At 39.3% G+C, this 22,736-nt stretch overlaps 3 protein-coding genes and 1 long non-coding RNA gene across 5 annotated transcripts; all 4 read right to left on the reverse strand.

The window, feature by feature from the left end:
• Positions 1 to 711: 711 nt before the first annotated feature.
• Positions 712 to 2,328, reverse strand: LOC144466798 (uncharacterized). 2 transcript variants are annotated; one of them, XR_013493231.1, is made up of 4 exons: positions 2,062 to 2,328; positions 1,900 to 1,986; positions 1,747 to 1,811; positions 712 to 1,675 (listed from the first exon to the last, which is right to left on the reverse strand). It is a non-coding gene; the product is annotated as an uncharacterized LOC144466798 (long non-coding RNA). The 2 variants fall into 2 exon arrangements; XR_013493230.1 differs by having other exon boundaries at positions 712 to 1,678.
• Positions 2,329 to 4,180: 1,852 nt separating this feature from the next.
• LOC117251081 (olfactory receptor 4B13-like) lies at positions 4,181 to 5,113 on the reverse strand. The gene has a single exon (XM_033617060.2). It carries the CDS (start codon positions 5,111 to 5,113, stop codon positions 4,181 to 4,183), a length of 933 nt encoding a protein of 310 aa, XP_033472951.2.
• Positions 5,114 to 10,638: 5,525 nt separating this feature from the next.
• Positions 10,639 to 11,574, reverse strand: LOC144466907 (olfactory receptor 4B13-like). Its single transcript, XM_078174828.1, has one exon. It carries the CDS (start codon positions 11,572 to 11,574, stop codon positions 10,639 to 10,641), a length of 936 nt encoding a protein of 311 aa, XP_078030954.1.
• An 8,770-nt stretch (positions 11,575 to 20,344) lies between these two features.
• LOC117251074 (olfactory receptor 4B13-like) lies at positions 20,345 to 21,277 on the reverse strand. The gene has a single exon (XM_033617051.2). The coding sequence runs from the start codon at positions 21,275 to 21,277 to the stop codon at positions 20,345 to 20,347; it is 933 nt and encodes a 310-aa protein (XP_033472942.2).
• Positions 21,278 to 22,736: the final 1,459 nt, after the last annotated feature.

Below are 22,736 nucleotides of genomic sequence, written 5' to 3' on the forward strand. Positions count from 1 at the left end.
CAAGTGATGAGCCAGATTGACCTGCTATTAGCTTCTTCAGTTGCAAGAAGATAGAAGGAGCAGATTGCGTGATGACGTGGGGGTTTTATACTGTGGTGAACGCCGTACGTCATTACATGGTCACAGGTGACTTTGCTGGTATAATGATGCGAGATTGAGATATCCAGTGCTAAAGCACTGCCATCTGGCGGTCAGGAAGAATGAAATAGAACTGTTCATTACAGTCATTAGCTGGTAAGGAGTGGAACATGCTCAGCCCAGTTTCTCTGCTGTATCTTAGACCTCCAATCTGTCTCTACTGTATGTTGACTGCATAACACTGAAAAGAGATGTATCGTCTAAATGTAGCAGTAGATACACCGAAACATAAAATGTAAACTCAGATGTGCTGAGACTGACATATTAATGATTTCAGTTCCTCTTCATATATATATATATATATATATATATATATATATATATATATATATATATATATATATATATATATATATATATATATATATATATATATATATATATGTGGCAATGCTACGAGGGTTGGATTTATTTATTTCTGTTAATAAGTGTCCGACAACGCCACCTAGGGGAATTTCACTCCCAGGAAATATATCAGAGGGGAAACGCCTCTCTAATACTGTAAACAAGGTCACACAGGTACGAGAGACACAGAGACTGACGGATTCCAAATAAAATATAAAAGAAAGTTTATTAACAATATTTCAAAATTTAAAATGCTGACCAATCTCAGTGATGATGCAAGCAAGATTACAATAATAATAACAAAAGGCAAATTATTGCACAATCCTCTGGGGCCTCTTGACAGGTTGGTTAAGTTTGCCAAAAAAAAAGTGCATGTGCTGTGTAAAGGGGCTGAGGGCTCACCAGGCGGCGACGACTGAGGGGGAGGGGAAGGGTCCTGATGAGGCACACCACACGTGAAGAAAAAAAGAAACCACACACCATCAACTGACACCCATGTGCACTACTGTACAGGAAGTGAGGGGACCGCCACCGCAGGAATCAGTCAGTCGCTCGCCACACCAGCCCAACAGCTCCTGTCCAACAAAAGAGGCAGATATTAGTCAAGGCAAGGGGCAAGAAAAAAACAGAACCAAGCCAGAAACTGCCCCAACACCACACTATGCCGGGCCCAGGAGGTCTCCACCAAGGTTGATTGTGCTTTTGTTGATATAACAAACAAATAATAAACGAAAAAAATAGGAAACCAAAACCTATGCAAAAATAACTGGATAACTAAACACAAAAAAAATCTACAGAAAACAACAACAGTCACAAAATCCACCAATGATCGAAATAATTATCTAATTACAATACAAAGAAACAATAATCAACCAATACTAATAGATTGCTGACGTGGATCAGTCCTCTTGGTGTAGCTTTAAGTCCTATGCTGCATTCATTTCCTCCACATGAGCAGCACTGCATACAGTTCAGCCAACACTTGAGTTTCATCCAGATTGACTTACTCCAGGCGTGCGAAACTCCAAACACCCGCGCACACACGCAATGATGTCAAAAAAAACAAAACAACGAAAAACAATAAACACAAATGTAAGAGAACAATAAGCTTGCTGGGGTGAACCCGAGACAGAACAGGTGGACAGAACAGCAGCAGCAGCAGCGCAGCGGCCCACGTCAGAGGAGGAGCCACCTACTGTGATACAGAATAAAATTAATACGTGACTTGCAATTAGATGGATTAAAACAATCACGCATACATACCCATGAGTGTGGGCGCAGCGTCACAGGCAACAGGAGAGATAGCCACCAACCAACCACCTTTATAGCTGCTAACAGCAAACAGAGACCAGAGTCACATAATGTGCAGCCCGACAGAGCGCATGAGACACGCCAGACACACACGAGCCAGCCTACCTGAGGGTTCCCAACGCGGTGCGCGGATTATTGCGCACGGCTCCGAGGCCACGCACTCCCAACCCCCGGCCAGAGTACAGGCCAACTCTGCCGGAGAGCAGAAAGCGCATCAGACACGGCACCAATACGAGCCAGAGACGCAATAATAGTGTCTGAGCCTACCTGGCAAAGTGAGCAGAGGAGACGCGCCGACCTGCGTCTCAAGACAGCCACGTGGATCAAATTCTGCCACGCCAAACCACACTGCCGACACACACGCTCAGGTTTCCGGATAAGGTGGGGGGACGCACATCTGAGAGGCGCAGCTCTCCCCCATATATAGCTTTGGCTGGCCTCGCCCAGTACGCTGGTGAAATTGGATAATTGCTCCCAGCCCAGTGTCACTCAATGGGCGGGGAGCAAAGGGGCGAGCCTACACAGCTGTCCACCTGACCCAGCACATACACAACATGAGTGGAGACGGGCTGTGCCATCCTGCCACATCTACATATATATATATATATATATATATATATATATATATATACATATGTACACATACATATGTATATGTATTGCATTTCTTTCACTTCTTAACCATTTTGATAATTTAATTTGAAAAATAATTCTAAAAGACTTCAGGGCTCAGACAAAGCTACCGAAGACTTTATCACTGCCATGACCTAAATCTTTATGTGAAAACTGCAGTAATGTTAAAAATATATACTCATTCTTCACTCCACACATACTCATGAACATTTTCAGTTGACCGGTCATAAATCACGCAGGTTGGCCACTGTAAAGAAGCTAGGTCCTATACTAAGCTAAAAGAAGCACATTTGGGGAGGAGGCAAGCCATGTAGTCAGCGCTGGATGAACTACAGAGAGATCAAGGTAGCTTCTTTTGGAGCAATTGGAAACTTGGAAACACTAAATTATCTTGATCATGTTTGGACATAGCACTGTAAAAAATATGTTTTATAGACAAGCACTTAAAGATGAGATAATTTTGTTCATAGGTGATAAAAGGTTTACCCAGAGAGACTTTGTTTCACATAATGTATAAGAATAGACCTTGTCACATTTTCAAATGTGCAGTACATGCCTTGTTTTCAAGGTATACTTTGCAGGATAGTCCTTTAAAACAATGTAAAGAGTTGTTTAAAAGAAATCCCTCTCAATCATGACATATAAAAAAAAAATGCAAATATAGCAAAGCAAAACTAATTACAAAACAACAGTGAATCTGGGGTTGGCTTTCACTTGGATGATGCTGCTTATCAATAGTCACTGACATTTTCTGCAAAGTATACCTTTAATCATGGTAAAAATGGTGTTAGTACAGTAACACTGCATACCCTCAATGTTACAAGGCCTATTGAACTGTCAGGTAAAATAATGGCAGATAGTTTTAGTTTTGTGTTATTAGGTTTATTGGACAGTATGTAATGGTTACAGTAGAAAGCCTATGGACATTATAGTAAAGAACACATCAACACTGGAAATAGAGTTTATGAAACTCTTCACCCTGACCTTTGTTTTACCAAAGGTCCATTTTCAGTAACCTAATAACAGTTTGCGTGTGGATAAAAGGTCAAAACATGTAGAAAAATACCCCTGCACATGTGAACTCAGCCTTAGTTTCACAGGTCCAGTGGTCATTTGTTGTTCTAAAGGGGAGATGTTCTGACAAGCCATTTTAAATACTGCTTAGTCACCAAGTTTGTCTTTTATTTCTTAGTGTTTCATTTGTGTATGTTTAATCACAAGCAGGTTTATTACAAATATAGGATGATATATTTTTCAGATCTTATCATATTTATTTTATTCCTTAATACCAGAAGACACGCAGTCATGTAGCCACGGAGTGGATTTTGTGAGTGTGTTGTCAGAGATGTGTACACACAATAGTGTAAACCACTGTACAATAAACAGACTCAGGTAAATGTGAATTAAGTAAATAAACAAAAGAAAATTCTAAGCACATATTTTATAGTATCATTATTATTATTATTATTATTATTATTATTATTATTTTAGAGCACTTCTAAATAAAAAAGAGGCATATGATTCAGCAGCCTAAATCTTGAAGATAAAGAACATTCTACATTCATGAGCACATTTAAATTTAATTTAGGGTTAGGGCTAAATTTTCAGCTTAAAAGACATCCTTTAAGGCATAGCTAACATTTGGGAAATGTGCAAAACCTCCATTCTTCAGTCTGGTGATTTAACTCATAAGCAAAACAGCCAGCTGGTTAAGCAATGCATATTTCATTTTAATTTATTAATTAAAATCAACTTAATATTTGTTTTTAAAAGTAATAACATGCAGAAATCTGTTCCGAATCTTTGTCAATTTGAAACCATAAATGAGAGGATTTATAATGGGGGGTATGACAAGAAATTGTATTTCGATAAAGTTTTGAACAGTCTGAGGTAAATCTTTTGAACCAAATCGCATGTTCATGAGATCAAAAACTATTGTTACAATGAAGATGAGTAAGGAGGTTAAATGTGGCACACATGTTTGCATGAACTTCCTCCTGTTTTCTGTTGAATTCACACATGTTTTGATGAGACACATATAAGACCAAACTATAAAGAAACCATGGAAGGCATAAATTATCATTGTAATGTATGCAGCAATACCATTAACCATAGTATCAGCTGGGAAACAAGCAAGTTTAACAATAATCCAATTCACACAAAAAAGTCTGGTGATAAATGGGCTGCATAACTTTAATCTAGATGTCAGAATAACATTTATGCCCATAATGCAAAAAGGTGCTAACCAGGAGAAACACACTAACATTAAGAGTCTTTGCTTTGACATAATACAGTGGTAGACTAGGGGTCGACATATAGCCACATATCTGTCATATGCCATGACTGCAAGAATAGACAGGTCACTGCAGGCAAATGAATACATTACCAGAGCCTGAACATGGCATCCAGCATAAGAGATAACATGAACAGGAGAAAGCAGATCCCAGAGGAACTTGGGGTAGAAACCTGCTGTCCCATAAAGCCCATTCATGCAGTTCACACACAATAGAATATACATTGGTTCATGCAGGTTCTTATCCAAGATGATGATCACAATAAGAGTAACATTTACCAGCAAAATGAAAAGGTAACACAGTAAAGTGAGGGAGAAGAGAACAGCTCGGTGGTTCATTGTCTCATTTAAACCTGAAAGAACAAACAGTGTTATTAGAGAGACATTATCCATCCTGGTGAGAAAAACTATATTTACTCCTGTGTGGTGTACCTCCATAATGACTTTTCCCTCATCTCACTGTTATTAATATCTTGTCTGACTACAGCAACATGAGCTGGGGACTAAATCAGCCAATCATCACTCAGAAATAGCTTCTCTTTTTTCAGTGTGCAGCAACTTACTGTACAGGCAATGCAAAGCAGTGAGCAACACAAAACCCAAAAGCACTAGGACTGCTGAAGTTTCCACCAATGTTATTTTTTCAAGCTTGCTGTTGTATCCAAACTAGAGTTCTACACAGGCCTAAAAATAAGACCGAGAACTGGCCTGTACTCACACCTTTCACACCTGACCTGACTTAACCTGCCTGATACTGCAGAATCTGAGACTTGAAACTGACCCAAGACCAAGGCTATATTTTTGTTCCTTTTCAGTCAGTACACTCTGTTGAACACATCCGTATGGTGATTGCATCCTTGTGAGACCAACCTGAAGAACCTCTTAAAAATGCCTGTTAAGGCAAATCAAACTTCTTGTCCTGTGGCTTCAAAAGACCACACAGTCTGTATTTGCACCTCACCTCACTTAACCTGGCTAAAGCAGAACCCTTGCAGCTAAGTAGTCACACTCTGCGCTGTTCAGTTTAGCTAATGGATATTTGTTTAGCATTGGCTTATTAATAACTTGCTTGTTTAGCAAGCTATATCATGTAGTGGAATGGTCCCAGAGAAAAAGGTAGCTCTCCTAGCTGGTCTAACAAAGCTGTAAAGATTAAGTATTGCCTATGTTGAAGTGTTTGCAGTGTTTTTTTTCTTTTACTTGTAAAGCACTTTGGTCTCAGCTCTGTTGTTTTAAATGTGCTATATAAATAAATTGGTATGGTATGGTATACATAATGCTTGCCTGCTATTTTTTTTTTTAGTATGCTGCATGTGAAAGCTGCAGCCTCAAGACCTGTGCACACAATCGCAGACTCCCAAAGACAGCCCCGGAGAGACGTTTGGTATTCCTGTCGAAGGTACTGCCAAGGTAAGCTGCTCACTGTGACCCACCATTGTCCGAAGTCTTCCCAAGAGTTGGAACAAACATGGGGACTGTGGGAGCAAAGCAGGGGTGTCATAGGGAGAACAGATGTATGTTAGACCCAGATGACTTAACTTTGTTTACGGACAACGTACTGTTAGATGTGCTGTCTGATGAGCTATCTCTTGTCCCTTCATAAGGTTTCTCTGAGAATGACACCAAAGTTGGGGATGAGGTTGATGGAGAGGAGCCTAACTGGGTCCTCTATGCCAGAGGTCTTCCAACTGAGACTGACAGTACTACCTTAGCCTAAATTAATTTGTACCATCATGTGCACAAGGGCCTCAAAGTGCCATGGCAAACTCCAGCTCCTCACCAATAGCATGCTCAGCTCATGGGCGGTTTTTCTCCCCCAGCAGCTGACAATATTAAGACACAAATAGCCTGTTATCCCTGACTTTGCACTGAAGCTCTCACAGTCCTGATGTTCTAGCAGATATGTGAATGCAATGTGCTTTTGATGATAAAAACATGAGCTTTGGCACCCTGTTAGAGCATGACCTAAGGAAGATTTTTGGCTGTAGGGCCATAGCATATTTGACCTATGGCACCAATGGTTGCCACCGGTTGTTATTATACCAGTAGCTTAGGTTACCTAAGCTACTGATCCTGGATCACTCCCTAGATCACTCCTTAGGATCTTGATTCTGGTGGTCAATCCTACATTTTCAAGGATAAGGAACGCAGTGATACTATTTGCAACATGCTAGAAACTACCTTCCTATATGCGTCTGGCATTCATTGAACTAAGCATAGACATATATACATAGACGCCGCATTGACTACCGCTGCCTATCATAGCCGACATCTTGGATGGGTCTCGCTTCGCCTCCACAGTGTATTCACTTTTATTGAGGAAGGAACTGTATGCACAAGTAATATAGAATAACTCACTGAATTTTCAACTGATTTTCACGCGGTTTGGTTTGTTACAAACGGCACACATGTAGTTATGTTACAGGATGCTTTCGTACATTAAATACACGAAAGCATATATATATATATATATATATATATATATATATATATATATATATATATACAGTACAGGCCAAAAGTTTGGACACACCTTCTCATTCAATGCGTTTTCTGTATTTTCATGACTATTTACATTGTAGATTCTCACTGAAGGCATCAAAACTATGAATGAACACGTGGAGTTATGTACTTAACAAAAAAAGGTGAAATAACTGAAAACATGTTTTATATTCTAGTTTCTTCAAAATAGCCACCCTTTGCTCTGATTACTGCTTTGCACACTCTTGGCATTCTCTCCATGAGCTTCAAGAGGTAGTCACCTGAAATGGTTTTCCAACAGTCTTGAAGGAGTTCCCAGAGGTGTTTAGCACTTGTTGGCCCCTTTGCCTTCACTCTGCGGTCCAGCTCACCCCAAACCATCTCGATTGGGTTCAGGTCCAGTGACTGTGGAGGCCAGGTCATCTGCCGCAGCACTCCATCACTCTCCTTCTTGGTCAAATAGCCCTTACACAGCCTGGAGGTGTGTTTGGGGTCATTGTCCTGTTGAAAAAGAAATGATCGTCCAACTAAACGCAAACCGGATGGGATGGCATGTCGCTGCAGGATGCTGTGGTAGCCATGCTGGTTCAGTGTGCCTTCAATTTTGAATAAATCCCCAACAGTGTCACCAGCAAAACACCCCCACACCATCACACCTCCTCCTCCATGCTTCACAGTGGGAACCAGGCATGTGGAATCCATCCGTTCACCTTTTCTGCGTCTCACAAAGACACGGCGGTTGGAACCAAAGATCTCAAATTTGGACTCATCAGACCAAAGCACAGATTTCCACTGGTCTAATGTCCATTCCTTGTGTTTCTTGGCCCAAACAAATCTCTTCTGCTTGTTGCCTCTCCTTAGCAGTGGTTTCCTAGCAGCTATTTGACCATGAAGGCCTGATTGGCGCAGTCTCCTCGTAACAGTTGTTCTAGAGATGGGTCTGCTGCTAGAACTCTGTGTGGCATTCATCTGGTCTCTGATCTGAGCTGCTGTTAACTTGAGATTTCTGAGGCTGGTGACTCGGATGAACTTATCCTCAGAAGCAGAGGTGACTCTTGGTCTTCCTTTCCTGGGTCGGTCCTCATGTGTGCCAGTTTCGTTGTAGCGCTTGATGGTTTTTGCGACTCCACTTGGGGACACATTTAAATTTTTTGCAATTTTCCGGACTGACTGACCTTCATTTCTTAAAGTAATGATGGCCACTCGTTTTTCTTTAGTTAGCTGATTGGTTCTTGCCATAATATGAATTTTAACAGTTGTCCAATAGCTGTCGGCTGTGTATTAACCTGACTTCTGCACAACACAACTGATGGTCCCAACCCCATTGATAAAGCAAGAAATTCCACTAATTAACCCTGATAAGGCACACCTGTGAAGTGGAAACCATTTCAGGTGACTACCTCTTGAAGCTCATCGAGAGAATGCCAAGAGTGTGCAAAGCAGGAATCAGAGCAAAGGGTGGCTATTTTGAAGAAACTAGAATATAAAACATGATCACCTTTTTTTGTTAAGTACATAACTCCACATGTGTTCATTCATAGTTTTGATGCCTTCAGTGAGAATCTACAATGTAAATAGTCATGAAAATACAGAAAACGCATTGAATGAGAAGGTGTGTCCAAACTTTTGGCCTGTACTGTATATATATATATATATATGTACAGTATTTATATACTGTATAAACATACTGTATATACACAATACAAAACATAGTATAGCATATTATGTATAGCACACCTTTGTGCACATATTCACTTTTTCACCAGCTGTGCTGCAAATATCCCCTGCTGCTCATCCTTCTGTATCTTTTTTCAAATTATCTTGACCACAGTCCCATTTTCATAGTTATAATACCAATACCAGAATTAATTTCAGTGTTTATGTAAATACTGAAAATGTTTTTTACTACTTTTGAGGGATCACAGCAGTCAGTGTAATAAGAATAAGAAGAACGTTATTAATCCCCAAAGAAAATTTCAAAGAAGTCTGTAAGATCATCTATTAAACAAAGAATTATTAAGTCTGATGGCTGTGGGTATAAAAGAGTGTGTGTGAGAAATAAACTCAATCAATAATCAAGCTTTTTCTTTATTAAAATATATTAATAAATTTATTAATATGCTATACTATGTTTTGTATTGTGTATATTGTGTGTATATTGTGTTTATACAGTATATACAGTATAGTCTATATATATATATATATATGTATATATGTGTGTGTGTGTGTGTGTATATGTGTGTGTATATCTATATCTATCTATATATATATATATAGATATATATATCCATCCCACTCTGGGGTTGAGGTGAATAAAAGAGCTGTGTTGTGACCTAAATAACATGCTGTTGCTATCTGCAGAAAGTATTAAAGCATGAAATCCCGCATTTTTAATGTACGAACGCATCCTGTATCATAACTACATGTGTGCCGTTTGTAACAAACCAAACCTCGTGAAAATCAGTTGAAAATTCAGTGAGTTATTCTATTTTACTTGTGCATACAGCTCCTTCCTCAATAGAAGTGAATGCACTGTGGAGGCGAAGCGAGACCCATCCAAGATGGCGGCCGGCGAGGACTCACTCACTCAGGCAGTCGATGCGGCGTTTATGTATATATGTCTATGGAACTAAGTAATAGTAAAACCATCAAATATTAGCGGAGTTACCCATAAAGCAAGCTTGCTGAGACTGACATTAATGATTTCCATTCCTCTTCATATATTTTTTTTGCATTTCTTTCACTTCTTAACCATTGTAATAATTAAATTTGAACAATAATTCTAAAAGACTTAAGGGCTCAGACAAAGCTACCGAAGACCTAAATCTTTATCTCAAAGATGTCTGTCTTAAAGATGAGATAATTTTGTTCATTGGTGGTAAAAAGTTTACCCAGAGAAACTTTGTTTCATACGATGTATAAGAATAGACTTTGTCACATTTTCAAATGTGCAGTACATGCCTTGTTTTCAAGGTATACTTTGCAGGATATTCCTTAAAAAACACGTATAAAGTCGTAAAGTAAACCATGAGGACAAAACATATTACAAAACGAAAGTGAATCTGGGCTTGGCTTTCACTTAGATGATACCCCCCCCCCCCCCCCCCCCCCCCACAATACACATTAGAAAATGCTCATAGAAAGTACATATTTTATAGTATCATCATTTTATTATTACTATTACTATTATTATTATTATTATTATTATTATTATTTTAGAGTGCTACCAAATAAAAAAAAGGGGCATATGATTCAGAAGCCGAAATCCCGAAGGTAAAAAACATTCTACATTCATAAAAGACATCCTTCAAGACATAGCTAACATTTGGGAAATGTGCAAAACCTCCATTCTTCAGTCTGATGATTTAACTCATAAGCAAAACAGCCAGCTGGTTAAGCAGTGCATATTTCATTTTAATTCATTAATTAAAATCAACTTAATATTTGTTTTTAAAAGTAATAACATGCAGAAATCTGTTCCGAATCTTTGTCAATTTGAAACCATAAATGAGAGGATTTATAATGGGGGGTATGACAAGAAATTGTATTTCGATAAAGTTTTGAACAGCCTGAGGTAAATCTTTTGAACCAAATCGCATGTTCATGACATCAAAAACTATTGTTACAAGGAAAATGAGTAAGGAGGTTAAATGTGGCACACATGTTTGCATGAACTTCCTCCTGTTTTCTATTGAATTCACGCATGTTTTGATGAGATACATATAAGACCAAACTATAAAGAAACCATGGAAGACATAAATGAGTATTGTAATGTATGCAACAATACCATTAACCATAGTATCAGCTGGGAAACAAGCAAGTTTAACAATAATCCAATTCACACAAAAAAGTCTGGCGATAAATGGGCTGCATAACTTTAATCTAGATGTCAGAATAACATTTATGCCCATAATGCAAAAAGGTGCTAACCAGGAGAAACACACTAACATTAAGAGTCTTTGCTTTGACATAATACAGTGGTAGTCTAGAGGTCGACATATAGCCACATATCTGTCATATGCCATGACTGCAAGAATAGACAGGTCACTGCAGGCAAATGAATACATTACCAGAGCCTGAACATGGCATCCAGCATAAGAGATAACATGAACAGGAGAAAGCAGATCCCAGAGGAACTTGGGGTAGAAACCTGCTGTCCCATAAAGCCCATTCATGCAAAACATACACAATAGAATATACATTGGTTCATGCAGGTTTTTATCCAAGATGATGGTCACAATAAGAGTAACATTTGCCAGCAAAATGAAAAGGTAACACAGTAAAGTGAGGGAGAAGAGAACAGCTCGGTGGTTCATTGTCTCATTTAAACCTGAAAGAACAAACAGTGTTATTAGAGAGACATTATCCATCATAGTCAGATGGATCCTTAACACAGGGAGTATTCCTCATCTCACTGTTATTAATATATTGTCTGACTACAGCAACACATGAGCTGGGAATTCACAACAGCCAATCACCGTTTAGAAGGATATGTTCTCTTTTTCATCAGTGTGCAGCAATCTATTGTGCGAGCAATGAATATGATACATAAAACCTAACGATATATATTTTTTATCATTAAGATGTTCATATTTGATAAGGTTCATATGAAGTTAAGATGGCAATGGTTCTAAGGTTTTACCATTCACTATAAATCTTTATATTAAGTAGAAGTCAGGAGATACTCACATTTTACAGAAAACCACCTAGCAATGGCTTCACACTATCCGGGATGCCAAATAGGTGTGTAAGGTGCAATGGAACACGACATAGGATGAATAAGTTTGGCGAAACGTGTGAATTGTTTGAAATTTATTCAGTGTCCTGGCCAGGGGTGTAAAGTGACCAATAGCCCCCTTCTACCCCCCTTGCTGAACACGGCTTTCATTGTGACCTCAACTAAAGCTGTGATTCTCTGACTGAACCTGATTGGGCCCAGGTACAGGACCGAGGTACAGGCTTGGGCTTGGAAAGACACTATGTGGGCTCATGTAGGATTCAGGCCTGATTTTTTGGGCCCAGAGCGCTAATTACAACTCCTCAAAGTTCAAGTTTCACGTCTGCATTTTACAAGGTTGTGATGCTATCACAGGAACAAAATCTGCCCATAGACAGATGTATAAACACCTGGCGAAATACTCAAAACCACTACAATAGGTGGCTCCAGGACCACATTTTGCCATGATGACACACAAAGACACATAGAGGAATTTTTCGCCTTCAATGGACAGTTGACAGACAAAGAGGCTGATAGGAACCGATGGCAGAGAGAGATGTATGACATGCAACAAAGATGAAATCGATCCAGGGACTTTAAGGTCTTATTGTATGTGCCTCAATCATTTGGTTATCAGGACACAGACTATGAGACAGTTAATATTACACCCAAAAACAGTATCATTCTTATCAGGATGAAATAGCAGACCAAACAGAACCTTAATTTTGAGAATCCACCAAGATTCAGCACTCCAAAGAAATAACTCAGATTTATTCCTCAACATTTAAAGAAAATACAATTACTCAGGTTTAAAAAATTAGTTATACTTTAATCAACACATTTTCATTTTGCTTGACGTTTGGTGAGAGTAGGTGTTTCTGTGGTGATCTGGAGAATGCAAGGATGAGGCGGATCATGGAGTTCTTTTTTAATATACATGTTTATTATGAGCTCGGATCAACAATGGCTACATGCAGAAGCTATGTGTGTGATGAAGTGAACAGAGAGACAGTATTTATACCTTGGTGTCAGGTACACACTGTTACCTAAAAGATGCTTTGCCAAATTTAACTTGGCCTTAGGCCAACTAAAATTAACTTGTAGCTGTCCTGGCAGAACATGATCCTCAGGGGTTCTTTGACCTAGCATCCACTGGTCAGCAGTGTTGTGCTAGTTACTGAAAAATAGTAACTAGTTACCGTTACTAGTTACTTCATTAAAAAGTAACTCATTTAGTAACTCAGTTACTTAAACCAAAAAGTAATGCGTTACTGAGAAAAGTAACTTTTTAGTTTGGAGTTTAACCAAGGGACTGTTAGACTACAACTTGACAAAACAATTGAACGGTATCGGAATCATGCAACCGTCTTCTGTGTTTTAAACGTTTTACAACTACGGTAACATTACTTGGGTACAAATATGGAAAATGAGCTAAAGAGAACATTTTAAGAGCTACATGATGATGTCGAGTCTGTTGCCCACCGCAGACACTGTCTGTCCATAACAAAAGCTTCCTCGGGATAACAGTGGATATCACGTCACTGGATTTAACGTTACTGCAGGGTTCCTACGCAAGTATGGAAAAGTATGGAAATAAATTTGATCACTTTCCAGGTATTACAAAGTATGGAAAATGAAAAATAAAGTATGGAAAAATATTTATGTTTCCAGACTATTACCACTGTTCTAAAATACTGTTTTCTAAAACAGAAAATTAGGTATTTCCAAAAATAATTTAATCATTCTTCATATGATTGGTTTTTATGGTACAACTTTAAGTGGAACAAATAGAAATGCACATGTAACCTATATGTAGGTTTTTACAATTTATTGCACATGTTTAAGTTGTAATTCTAACAAGTTTAACTTGTTGATTTTGAGCCAGTGTTGCCTTTGCAGTTGACTGTTGACCTCACCTACAAAATGCTGAGATGGGACATGTTGTTTTACTTCTCCGTGTGTGTGTGTGTGTGTGTGTGTGTGTGTGTGAGTGTGAGTGTGAAACAGTATTTACAGTTTTATATTCAGACACTAGAGGGACAAAAAAAATTGTAAGCGCTGAACTGTTAAAGAGGCAACAGATAGGATTCGGGTTTTTTTTTTTTTAGCTTGGCGCCACCTAGCATCAGTGGTGTTGCTCGCACTGTCGCAAAGACCAAATTGACCGTGGGGATCAGAGATAATCAATAAAATGTAGGCTGTAAAGCCACCAGTATACCTCTATGTATATGTAGAATGAGAAGGTGTGTGGACACTATACTAAATAAATGAGTAAAGAGACTGAGCAACAATTATTAGATTTATCTGAAGAAAAAACTAATAGTAATGCAAATAATTATACCAGAATGCACAGTACCAGCACAACTCGCAGTAAATTATACCAATATGTACAGCTGCTGTAGAATGGCAACGAGGATGTCAGCCGACCAACACTCGCTACCCGGTCCCTAGTTGCGGCGATTTGCGATGCTGGCCAGCTTGGAATTAACTAGCAGCCAGTACAGTACAGTCCTCTCTGGTCTAGCTAACATTTAGCCGTGTTACTTACTGATCCATTAGAAAGAAAGCTAGCTGGACATCGGTTTTGAAGCCTCTTTGGTCACGGAGCTCCCTCCATTTCTTGAACGCCTGACTGAGGTTTCCTCTTGTTTTTCCTCTTCTTTTATCACTCTCCTTTTTGCTCTTCTTTGCCTCCTCAGACAGAGGAGCTCATTTTCTTTTGCTACACCGTTTTTCGCTTGGTTCCAAACTTCGTCCGTCTGCCATTCTGCTCGTGACTCAACTATCTCATGCCCAGCTCCTCATAAGGACCAGCTCCAGTCCCTGATTGGCTGACCGACCAGTTTTGCAATACATGGCGTTTCCTGCCGTAAAGCAGATTTTTTCCGCGAAATTTCGGCACCGGTGGCAGAAGCTTATTACAAAGATTGTAAAGTCACTAAGTAACCTATGTAAACGCTGATAGTCTGATTTTACCGTGGCCACTACCCTGTGCTGTCTGTTGCCTCTTTAAACTGTGTTAAAATAAAATTCAATGCATTGAACTTACCTGAGTTTTTATTTGCATGCCATTATGGTACTTGGCTACAATCACCTATTAAGAATAATTAAATATGATGTGAAATATGATACACTGATATATTTACTCAAATGTAGCATATTCTCTGAAAAAAAAAACCCAGCCAAGAAGTCTGGAAGTTCGAAACTAAATTTGATAATTCGAATATCATTAATAATTAATACTATTAATAATGCTGTATATCACGGCGAATCGCGTTCGGGCGGAGACGGCTTGCGCACAAGCCAGGCCAGAGAGGGATGCAGCGACGGAGGGAGAGGCACCAATAACACCCACTGCACTGTCCACGATGTGTGACCTGTTCGGGGAGACATACAGGGAGTGTTGGACCTGCTGCCTCCCTGCCTACCCTTTTTGAAGAAGAGATGAAACGTTACCAGAATTAGACACCACTACAAGCCGACCAGGATCCACTCTCTGGAAAACTACGCACTGAAGTATCCAAACATTGCTCAAATAGCAAGGCGAAGAAGTTGGTCATACCTGGCACTTCAGTGAGGTCAGAACGGGTGTTTTCATCCAAGTGTCACGTTCATATTGCGCCAGCAATAAGCATTTTCTTTTTTTGTGTTTTTTTGGTAAAAAAAAATAAATAATAAAAATAAGTAATAATAATAAATTCAAATAATTATACAAACTCTACTAAATTAATTCGAAAATATTCAAACTCATTTTCATGGTGCTTTTGACAGCCCTAGTGAAGATGTAAAAGTAGATACTAATATTTGGTAAAAAAAAAAAAAAAAAAAGGTATCAGATACATAGGATGAAAATCTAAATAAAGTTGATATATAGTTAATTCAGAGCACACTAAGATAAGATGGGTTTACATCCCTGCTGTGTCTGCCATTGTATTTATAACACCTCAGATTATTTAAATCGGGTGTCAGTTCAATGTTGATCCAGTTTGCCAGAAGGGGATGCTATTTATCTGAGCACAGAGACGTGAAGATGGGAGGGAACATAGATCATTTACCCTCTGAATGCATGTTTTATTCTTCAATTTAGAGTTTGCTGCCAACAATTTTCAGACTCACACTGACGAATCCAGGTCTGTTATTCTGTTAGTCATCACAGTTTCATGGTATGTTACCTTAGATCAGTCCATACAGATGTAGTACAAAACATTGGCCAGCAGATGTCAACATGTGGACTGGAACAACTGTTTCAAACCATTTTCAGTACTATAACTTCATTGTGGTTTACTGTCACACCAACGTCGCCTTCTTAAAATAATTGCCTAAGTCATTTTTTCAGATTTTTCAGAAAACACAAAAAACTTTCCCAGAAATTGAGTATTTGATATTTTTTTATAATTCCACTCTAAAGGGTCATGACAAAGGATGACTATTGACATACTAATACCAATTTTTGTCAATTTTGTAACATAAGAGGAATAAATGACTTAGACACATTTTTGAACATTCCTTTGTTACTTAGGCAATTTTAAACCTTAAACTCTGTCAACAATAAAGCACTAAAGAGCTAAGTAAACATAATGCTGAGGTGGCATTTGCATCGCTTTACTTCTCCTTCCAGGAGGGGGCCCCAAATATAGATTGAACATTATGTCTGACCACCCATGTTATCCACCCATTTTTCTTTAATTGCATTAATGATTTGAAATCAATCGTGATGACACCAGTTTTGATATCTATGACAACAGTTTTTATTGAAGTATTTTAAGAAGAAAAAAACTTTATGATGTTTTAACAAGAATTCAAACCTTCCCAATACTTTTCTGAAATGTTTTAACAAGAAAAAAATGTACAACTTCCCGAAACTTTCCCACTACTCCGACCCCCCATTCTACTCTGGACCCTGACCCTACTCTGGACACTTTTCCCCCTTCTATGATGCCCCTCCCTTCCAGCTCCCTTCCAGCTCCTATTTGCTGGGTTCTTGACCGATGCCTACTCATGAGGCAAATTGTCAAAGTAGTAATGACAATAGGCATGATGTGTTTCATGGACTGTAGGTCCTGGAACTTCCTCTCCTTGATTCGCAGAGCACTCGGGAACATTCTTATCCATGCTATGGGCTCTTTTGGCACCTGAACCCTCTGTGGCTGTTCTTCCCACACAGAGTCCTCCGAAAAGGACAGTTTGAAATGGATGTTGCCTTCACTGCTGAACTGAAGAGCCCGCAAGTGATGCACAGTTGGATCTCCAGCTTTTCGGCCTGGTCTAATGCTTGTGAAGTAAGATCCATTCATTTTCAGGAACTCATCATGCTTGAGCACCTTCACATGGTAAGGCGATGGCCTGATTCTTGCTGTCTGTAGCATGATGACGTAATCTCTCCGGGTGAAGACATCCGTAACTATTTTGTGCTCAATAGTGCTATGTATGCTGTCACACTCCATTTGTGTGTGTCCCGCAACAAGGAATTTCTGTGTTATAAGTACCCCATATTTCCTTGCAAGCTCAGAGAATGCATTTGCCACACATGCATTGCGGTTCTGGTAACCACAGCCGTCGCTCCACACTATGATCTCCTTCAGTTCTGGATGGTCTCTGATCACACCTTCAAAATGGTGATATTGAAGGTGTGCAAATATGTCACTACTTAGGTCGCTCTCCGATTCATCCCAAATGTAGCAGTATCCTTCCTTTGATCTCAAGTCGAAGAGGGTAAAGTTATGGACCTGCAGTTTTGTTTTGTAGTACAGGCTGCTGGTTTGGGTTTTTGGACACAGCAGCACAGCTTGCAAGTCCATTGTCCAAACGGACTTCTCATTATTTGCAGAATCCTTGTCAGCGGATTTCTCTTGTCTCGCTTTATCTTTCTGGATGATATGTGCATCATATTCGGCCTGACTGATATTCCTATGTTTGAATGAAACACAAACATCATACTGATCTTTTCACGGAATGAATACAGAGTAGTTTTCTTCATGGAACACATCTGTGAAATAATTTATCCCAACAGCCCCCACTCCAGCAGTTGCAGCTGCCTGTTGATATCCCTGATGTAGCATGGAGATGGTTGTGCCTGGGTAAAGGAACTTCTTGTCCTTGTAGGTCTCTGTGCTTCTGCAGTAGTGTGAATCAACAGTAGGCAGGTCCTTCAACCAGTTCTTAAGGAAATCCTTGACATCAGTTTCAAGCTTTGCATGTTTGCCACTCTTGGGTCCAGATTTAGATGGAGCTGCTGCTGTTTGGTCCAAGGTGTCTTTGTTCAGCCAATCAGTAATGGTTCTCTCAGGGAGACCAAGTGTAGAGGAAAAAAGTGCCTTGCACACTTCGACACTTGTTCCATCTTCAAGCCTGAGTTGGTAGGACAATGATGAATTGCGTCTGGATCCCTCAGCAACTTTCTTATGTTTGATGTTGACCTTTGTAATCAAAGTGGAGACGTATAAGCGACGCTCTTCCCAGGTATTCATTGCCCAAACCCTCTGAAATATCCACTGCCGCTGCTCCTCTGTAATTACTTGGCAGTCCCGAGTTGAGACTCGCTGACAGAACTTTGAGTTGCAGGGAGGACCCATGGCCTTTGCGCTTATTTCTTTGCCACTTTTGCTCTTGTATGACATTCCTTTCAGACGTTTCCCCTTGGATTCATTTTGCTTCCATTCTCCCGGACTAAGGCGTTTATTTCTTTTCCTTTTGACCGTGTTGTTCGAGTCAACAAACTCACCCTCATCTTCATCTTTATCCTGCTGTTCTGGAGTTGTTGCCACCATGGACAGGCTGTCTTCATTTTAAGGAGCAGAGGACTTATCACATGATGGGATGTAGTCTGGATCGCAGATAGGATCATCATCATCAGATATGTCCTCTTCAGGGTATGGATGTACCTGCCCCGCATCTTTAACAACATCAATGGGAATGATGACCTCATCATTTTTAGTGCTTGAGACCTCATCTCTGTCAGAACTGTTTCCTAGAATAGATAAATAAACAAATAAATATAACTACGACAATTACTACTACTACTTCTACTACTACTACTACTACTACTAATAATAATAATAATAAACATTCATTGTCTCCTGGTCACTTGTATTAAGCTATACACCAGAGATTGCCAAATTTCTCTCAACTCCCTATAGCCTACTGTCCACAGTCTGGTTCTGACCTAAACAGACAAGGGCTCCCCCTCTTCACCAGTCCCAGTCTAACCCCTGATAATACTGATTCTCTTACTATTATTATGAATAATTTTATGATTATGTTCATGTGAGATTTTCTTTAAATGAAACCACTAAAGCATCAAGTACAGAAGAGAGAAGGTAAAGACAGAAAAGAGTTAACAGAAAGCCTTTTGTAGCATCCAGATTGTGGAGCGTTTCCATTCTTTGCTAACGGCTAGCTTCATGAACTTAAATTTTTGGCTAACGTAAATTCTGACTAAAAAGACTCAATAAAAGACCAAATAACTGCACACTATTTACAGCCATGCCATTATTATAGTAAAGCTCATCACTTACCAACAGGGGATGATCCTTGAATCATGGAAATTACTTCATTGGCTGAGTAGATTTTCTGTCTTCTTGATGCTGCTGCCATCTTGCGGAGCTTGTAAAGTTGCCTAAGTAACACAATCTTTTGACTTAGGCAAAATAAAATTGCCTAAGTTACACCCTTGACATAGGCAATTGTCTTACAGGGGTAGAATCACATGATCTGTTAAACTGAGAACATAGGCGATTTTACCAGAGGTGGCCAGCATCATAAGGAGAAGATTTAGGCAAAAAAATCATTTTTGTCAAAAAATGACTTAGGCAATTATTTTAAGAAGGTGATGAAATTGAGTTAAAAACCCTCCTGGAACATGGGAGGCTGGGATACTGGGACACAGACACAAGGCAACAAACATCCTGAGGATGGCCTCTTGTATCCTGCAGAAAATGTTCCAAATAAACAATCCACTAAGTGTTTCGTTTGTGTATGTTTATTCACAAGCAGGTTCATGACAAATATGTTACAAATATAGGATGATATATTTTCAGATCTTATTATATTTATTTATAGAGTGAAGTGTGTTGTCTGAGATGTGTACACACAAAAGTGTAAACCAATGTACAATAAGCAAACTTGGGTAAATGTGAATTAAGTAAATAAACAAAAGAAATTGCTTGTAGAAAGTACATATTTTATAATATCATCATTTTATTATTATCATTTTAGAGTGCAGCCTAAATCCTGAAGGTAAAAAAACATTCTACATTCAAAAATGCATTGAAATTTTCAGGCTGAATTTTCAGCTTAAAAGACATCCTTCAAGACATAGCTAAATGTGCAAAACCTCCATTCTTCAGTCTGATGATTTAACTCAGAAGCAAAACACCCACGTGGTTAAGCAGTGCATATGTCATTTTAATTAACTAATTAAAATCAACTTAATATTTGTTTTTAAAAGTAATAACATGCAGAAATCTGTTCCGAATCTTTGTCAATTTGAAACCATAAATGAGAGGATTTATGACGGGGGGTATGACAAGAAATTGTATTTCAATAAAGTTTTGAACAATCTGAGGTAAATCTTTTGAACCAAATCGCATGTTCATGAGATCAAAAACTATTGTTACAAGGAAGGTGAGTAAGGAGGTTAAATGTGGCACACATGTTTGCATGAACTTCCTCCTGTTCTCTATTGAATTCACACATGTTTTGATGAGATACATATAAGACCAAACTATAAAGAAACCATGGAAGACATAAATGATTATTGTAATGTATGCAACAATACCATTAACCATAGTATCAGCTGGGAAACAAGCAAGTTTAACAATCATCCAATTCACACAAAAAAGTCTGGCGATAAATGGGCTGCATAACTTTAATCTAGATGTCAGAATAACATTTATGCCCACAATGCAAAAAGGTGCTAACCAGGAGAAACACACTAACATTAAGAGTCTTTGCTTTGACATAACACAGTGGTAGTCTAGAGGTTGACATATAGCCACATATCTGTCATATGCCATGACTGCAAGAATAGACAGATCAGTGCTGGCAAATGAATACATTACCAGAGCCTGAACATGGCATCCAGCATAAGAGATAACATGAACAGGAGAAAGCAGATCCCAGAGGAACTTGGGGTAGAAACCTGCTGTCCCATAAAGCCCATTCATGCAGTACACACACAATAGAATGTACATTGGTTCATGCAGGTTTTTATCCAAGATGATGATCACAATAAGAGTAACATTTGCCAGCAAAATGAAAAGGTAACACAGTAAAGTGAGAAATAAGAGAACAGCTCGGTGGTTTGTTGTCTCATTTAAACCTGAAAGAACGAACAGTGTTATTAGAGAGACATTATCCATCCTGGTGAGAAAAATTACATTTTCTCCTGTGTGGTGTACCTCCATAGTGACTTTTCCCTCATCTCACTGTTATTAATATCTTGTGTGAATACAGCAACACGAGCTGGGGACCAAATCAGCCAATCAACATTCAGAAAGAGCTTCTCTCTTCAGTGTGCAGCAATTTACTGTACAGGCAATGCAAACAGTGAGCACCACAAAACCCAAAAGCACTAGGACTGCTGAAGTTTCCACCAATGTTATTTTTTCAAGCTTGCTGTTGTATCCCAACTAGAGTTCTACACAGGCCTAAAAATAAGACCAAGAACTGGCCTGTACTCACACCTTTCACACCCGACCTGACTTAACCTGCCTGATACTGCAGAATCTGAGACTTGAAACTGACCCGAGACCAAGGCTATATTTTTGTTCCTTTTCAGTCAATACACTCTGTTGAACACATCCGTATGGTGATTGCATCCTTGTGAGACCAACCTGAAGAACCTTTTAAAATGCTTGTCAAGCCAAATGAAATTACTTGTCCTGTGGCTTCAAAAGACAGCATAGTCTTTATTTGCACCTCACCTCACTTAACCTGACTATAGCAGAACCCTTGCAAGCAATTTAGGCTAACTGGCCACACTTCCTGCCATTTAGCTGGGAGCATACCTATGTTCCCCAGGTCCTATGTTCCCTGCTTTGTATGGGACCCCAAAAGGGTCCTATGTTCCCCGCTTTGTATGGGACCGGGGAACATAGAACCCTTTTTAATAAGGGTTCTATGTTCCCCGCTTTTCCCCAAAAGGACCCGGGAAACATAGGCCCTTTTTTTTAAAAAAGGGTCCTAAACCCTAACCCTAACCCTAACCTTTCTCAAAAGGGTCCTATGTTCCCCGGCAACAGCGGGGAACATAGAACCCTTTTTCTTAAAAAGGGTTCTATGCTCCCCGGTCCCATACAAAGCGGGGAACATATTTCCTTTTGGGGAAAGTGGGGAACATAGGACCCTTTGTTTTTTTAAAGGGTCCTATGTTCCCCGATCGGGGAACATATAACCCAGGGAATATAGGGATGACCCCATTTAGTTTAGCGGATGGGTATTTGTTTAGCTTTTCCTCACTAAGAACTTGCTTGTTTAAGTGTAAAGGTTAAGTATTGCCTTTGTTCAAGTTTTTGCAGTGATACATAATGCTTGGCAACTATTTCTTTTTAGCATGCTGCATGTGAAAGCTGCAGCCTCAAGACCTGTGCACACAATCGCAGACTCCCAAAGACAGCCCTGTCGAAGGTATTGCCAAGGTATTCCACTTGCTGTGACCCACTGTTGTCCAGTGTCCCAAGAATTGGAACAAAAGTGGGGACTATGAGGGCAGAGCAAGGGTGTCAAAGGGAGAACAGATGTATGTTAGACAAAGACGACTTAACTTTGTTTACGGACAACGTACTGTTAGATGTGCCGTCCGATGATGAGCTTGTCCCT

Source organism: Epinephelus lanceolatus, chromosome 14, assembly GCF_041903045.1.
Source record: "Epinephelus lanceolatus isolate andai-2023 chromosome 14, ASM4190304v1, whole genome shotgun sequence".
NCBI classification, from domain to species: domain Eukaryota; kingdom Metazoa; phylum Chordata; class Actinopteri; order Perciformes; family Serranidae; genus Epinephelus; species Epinephelus lanceolatus.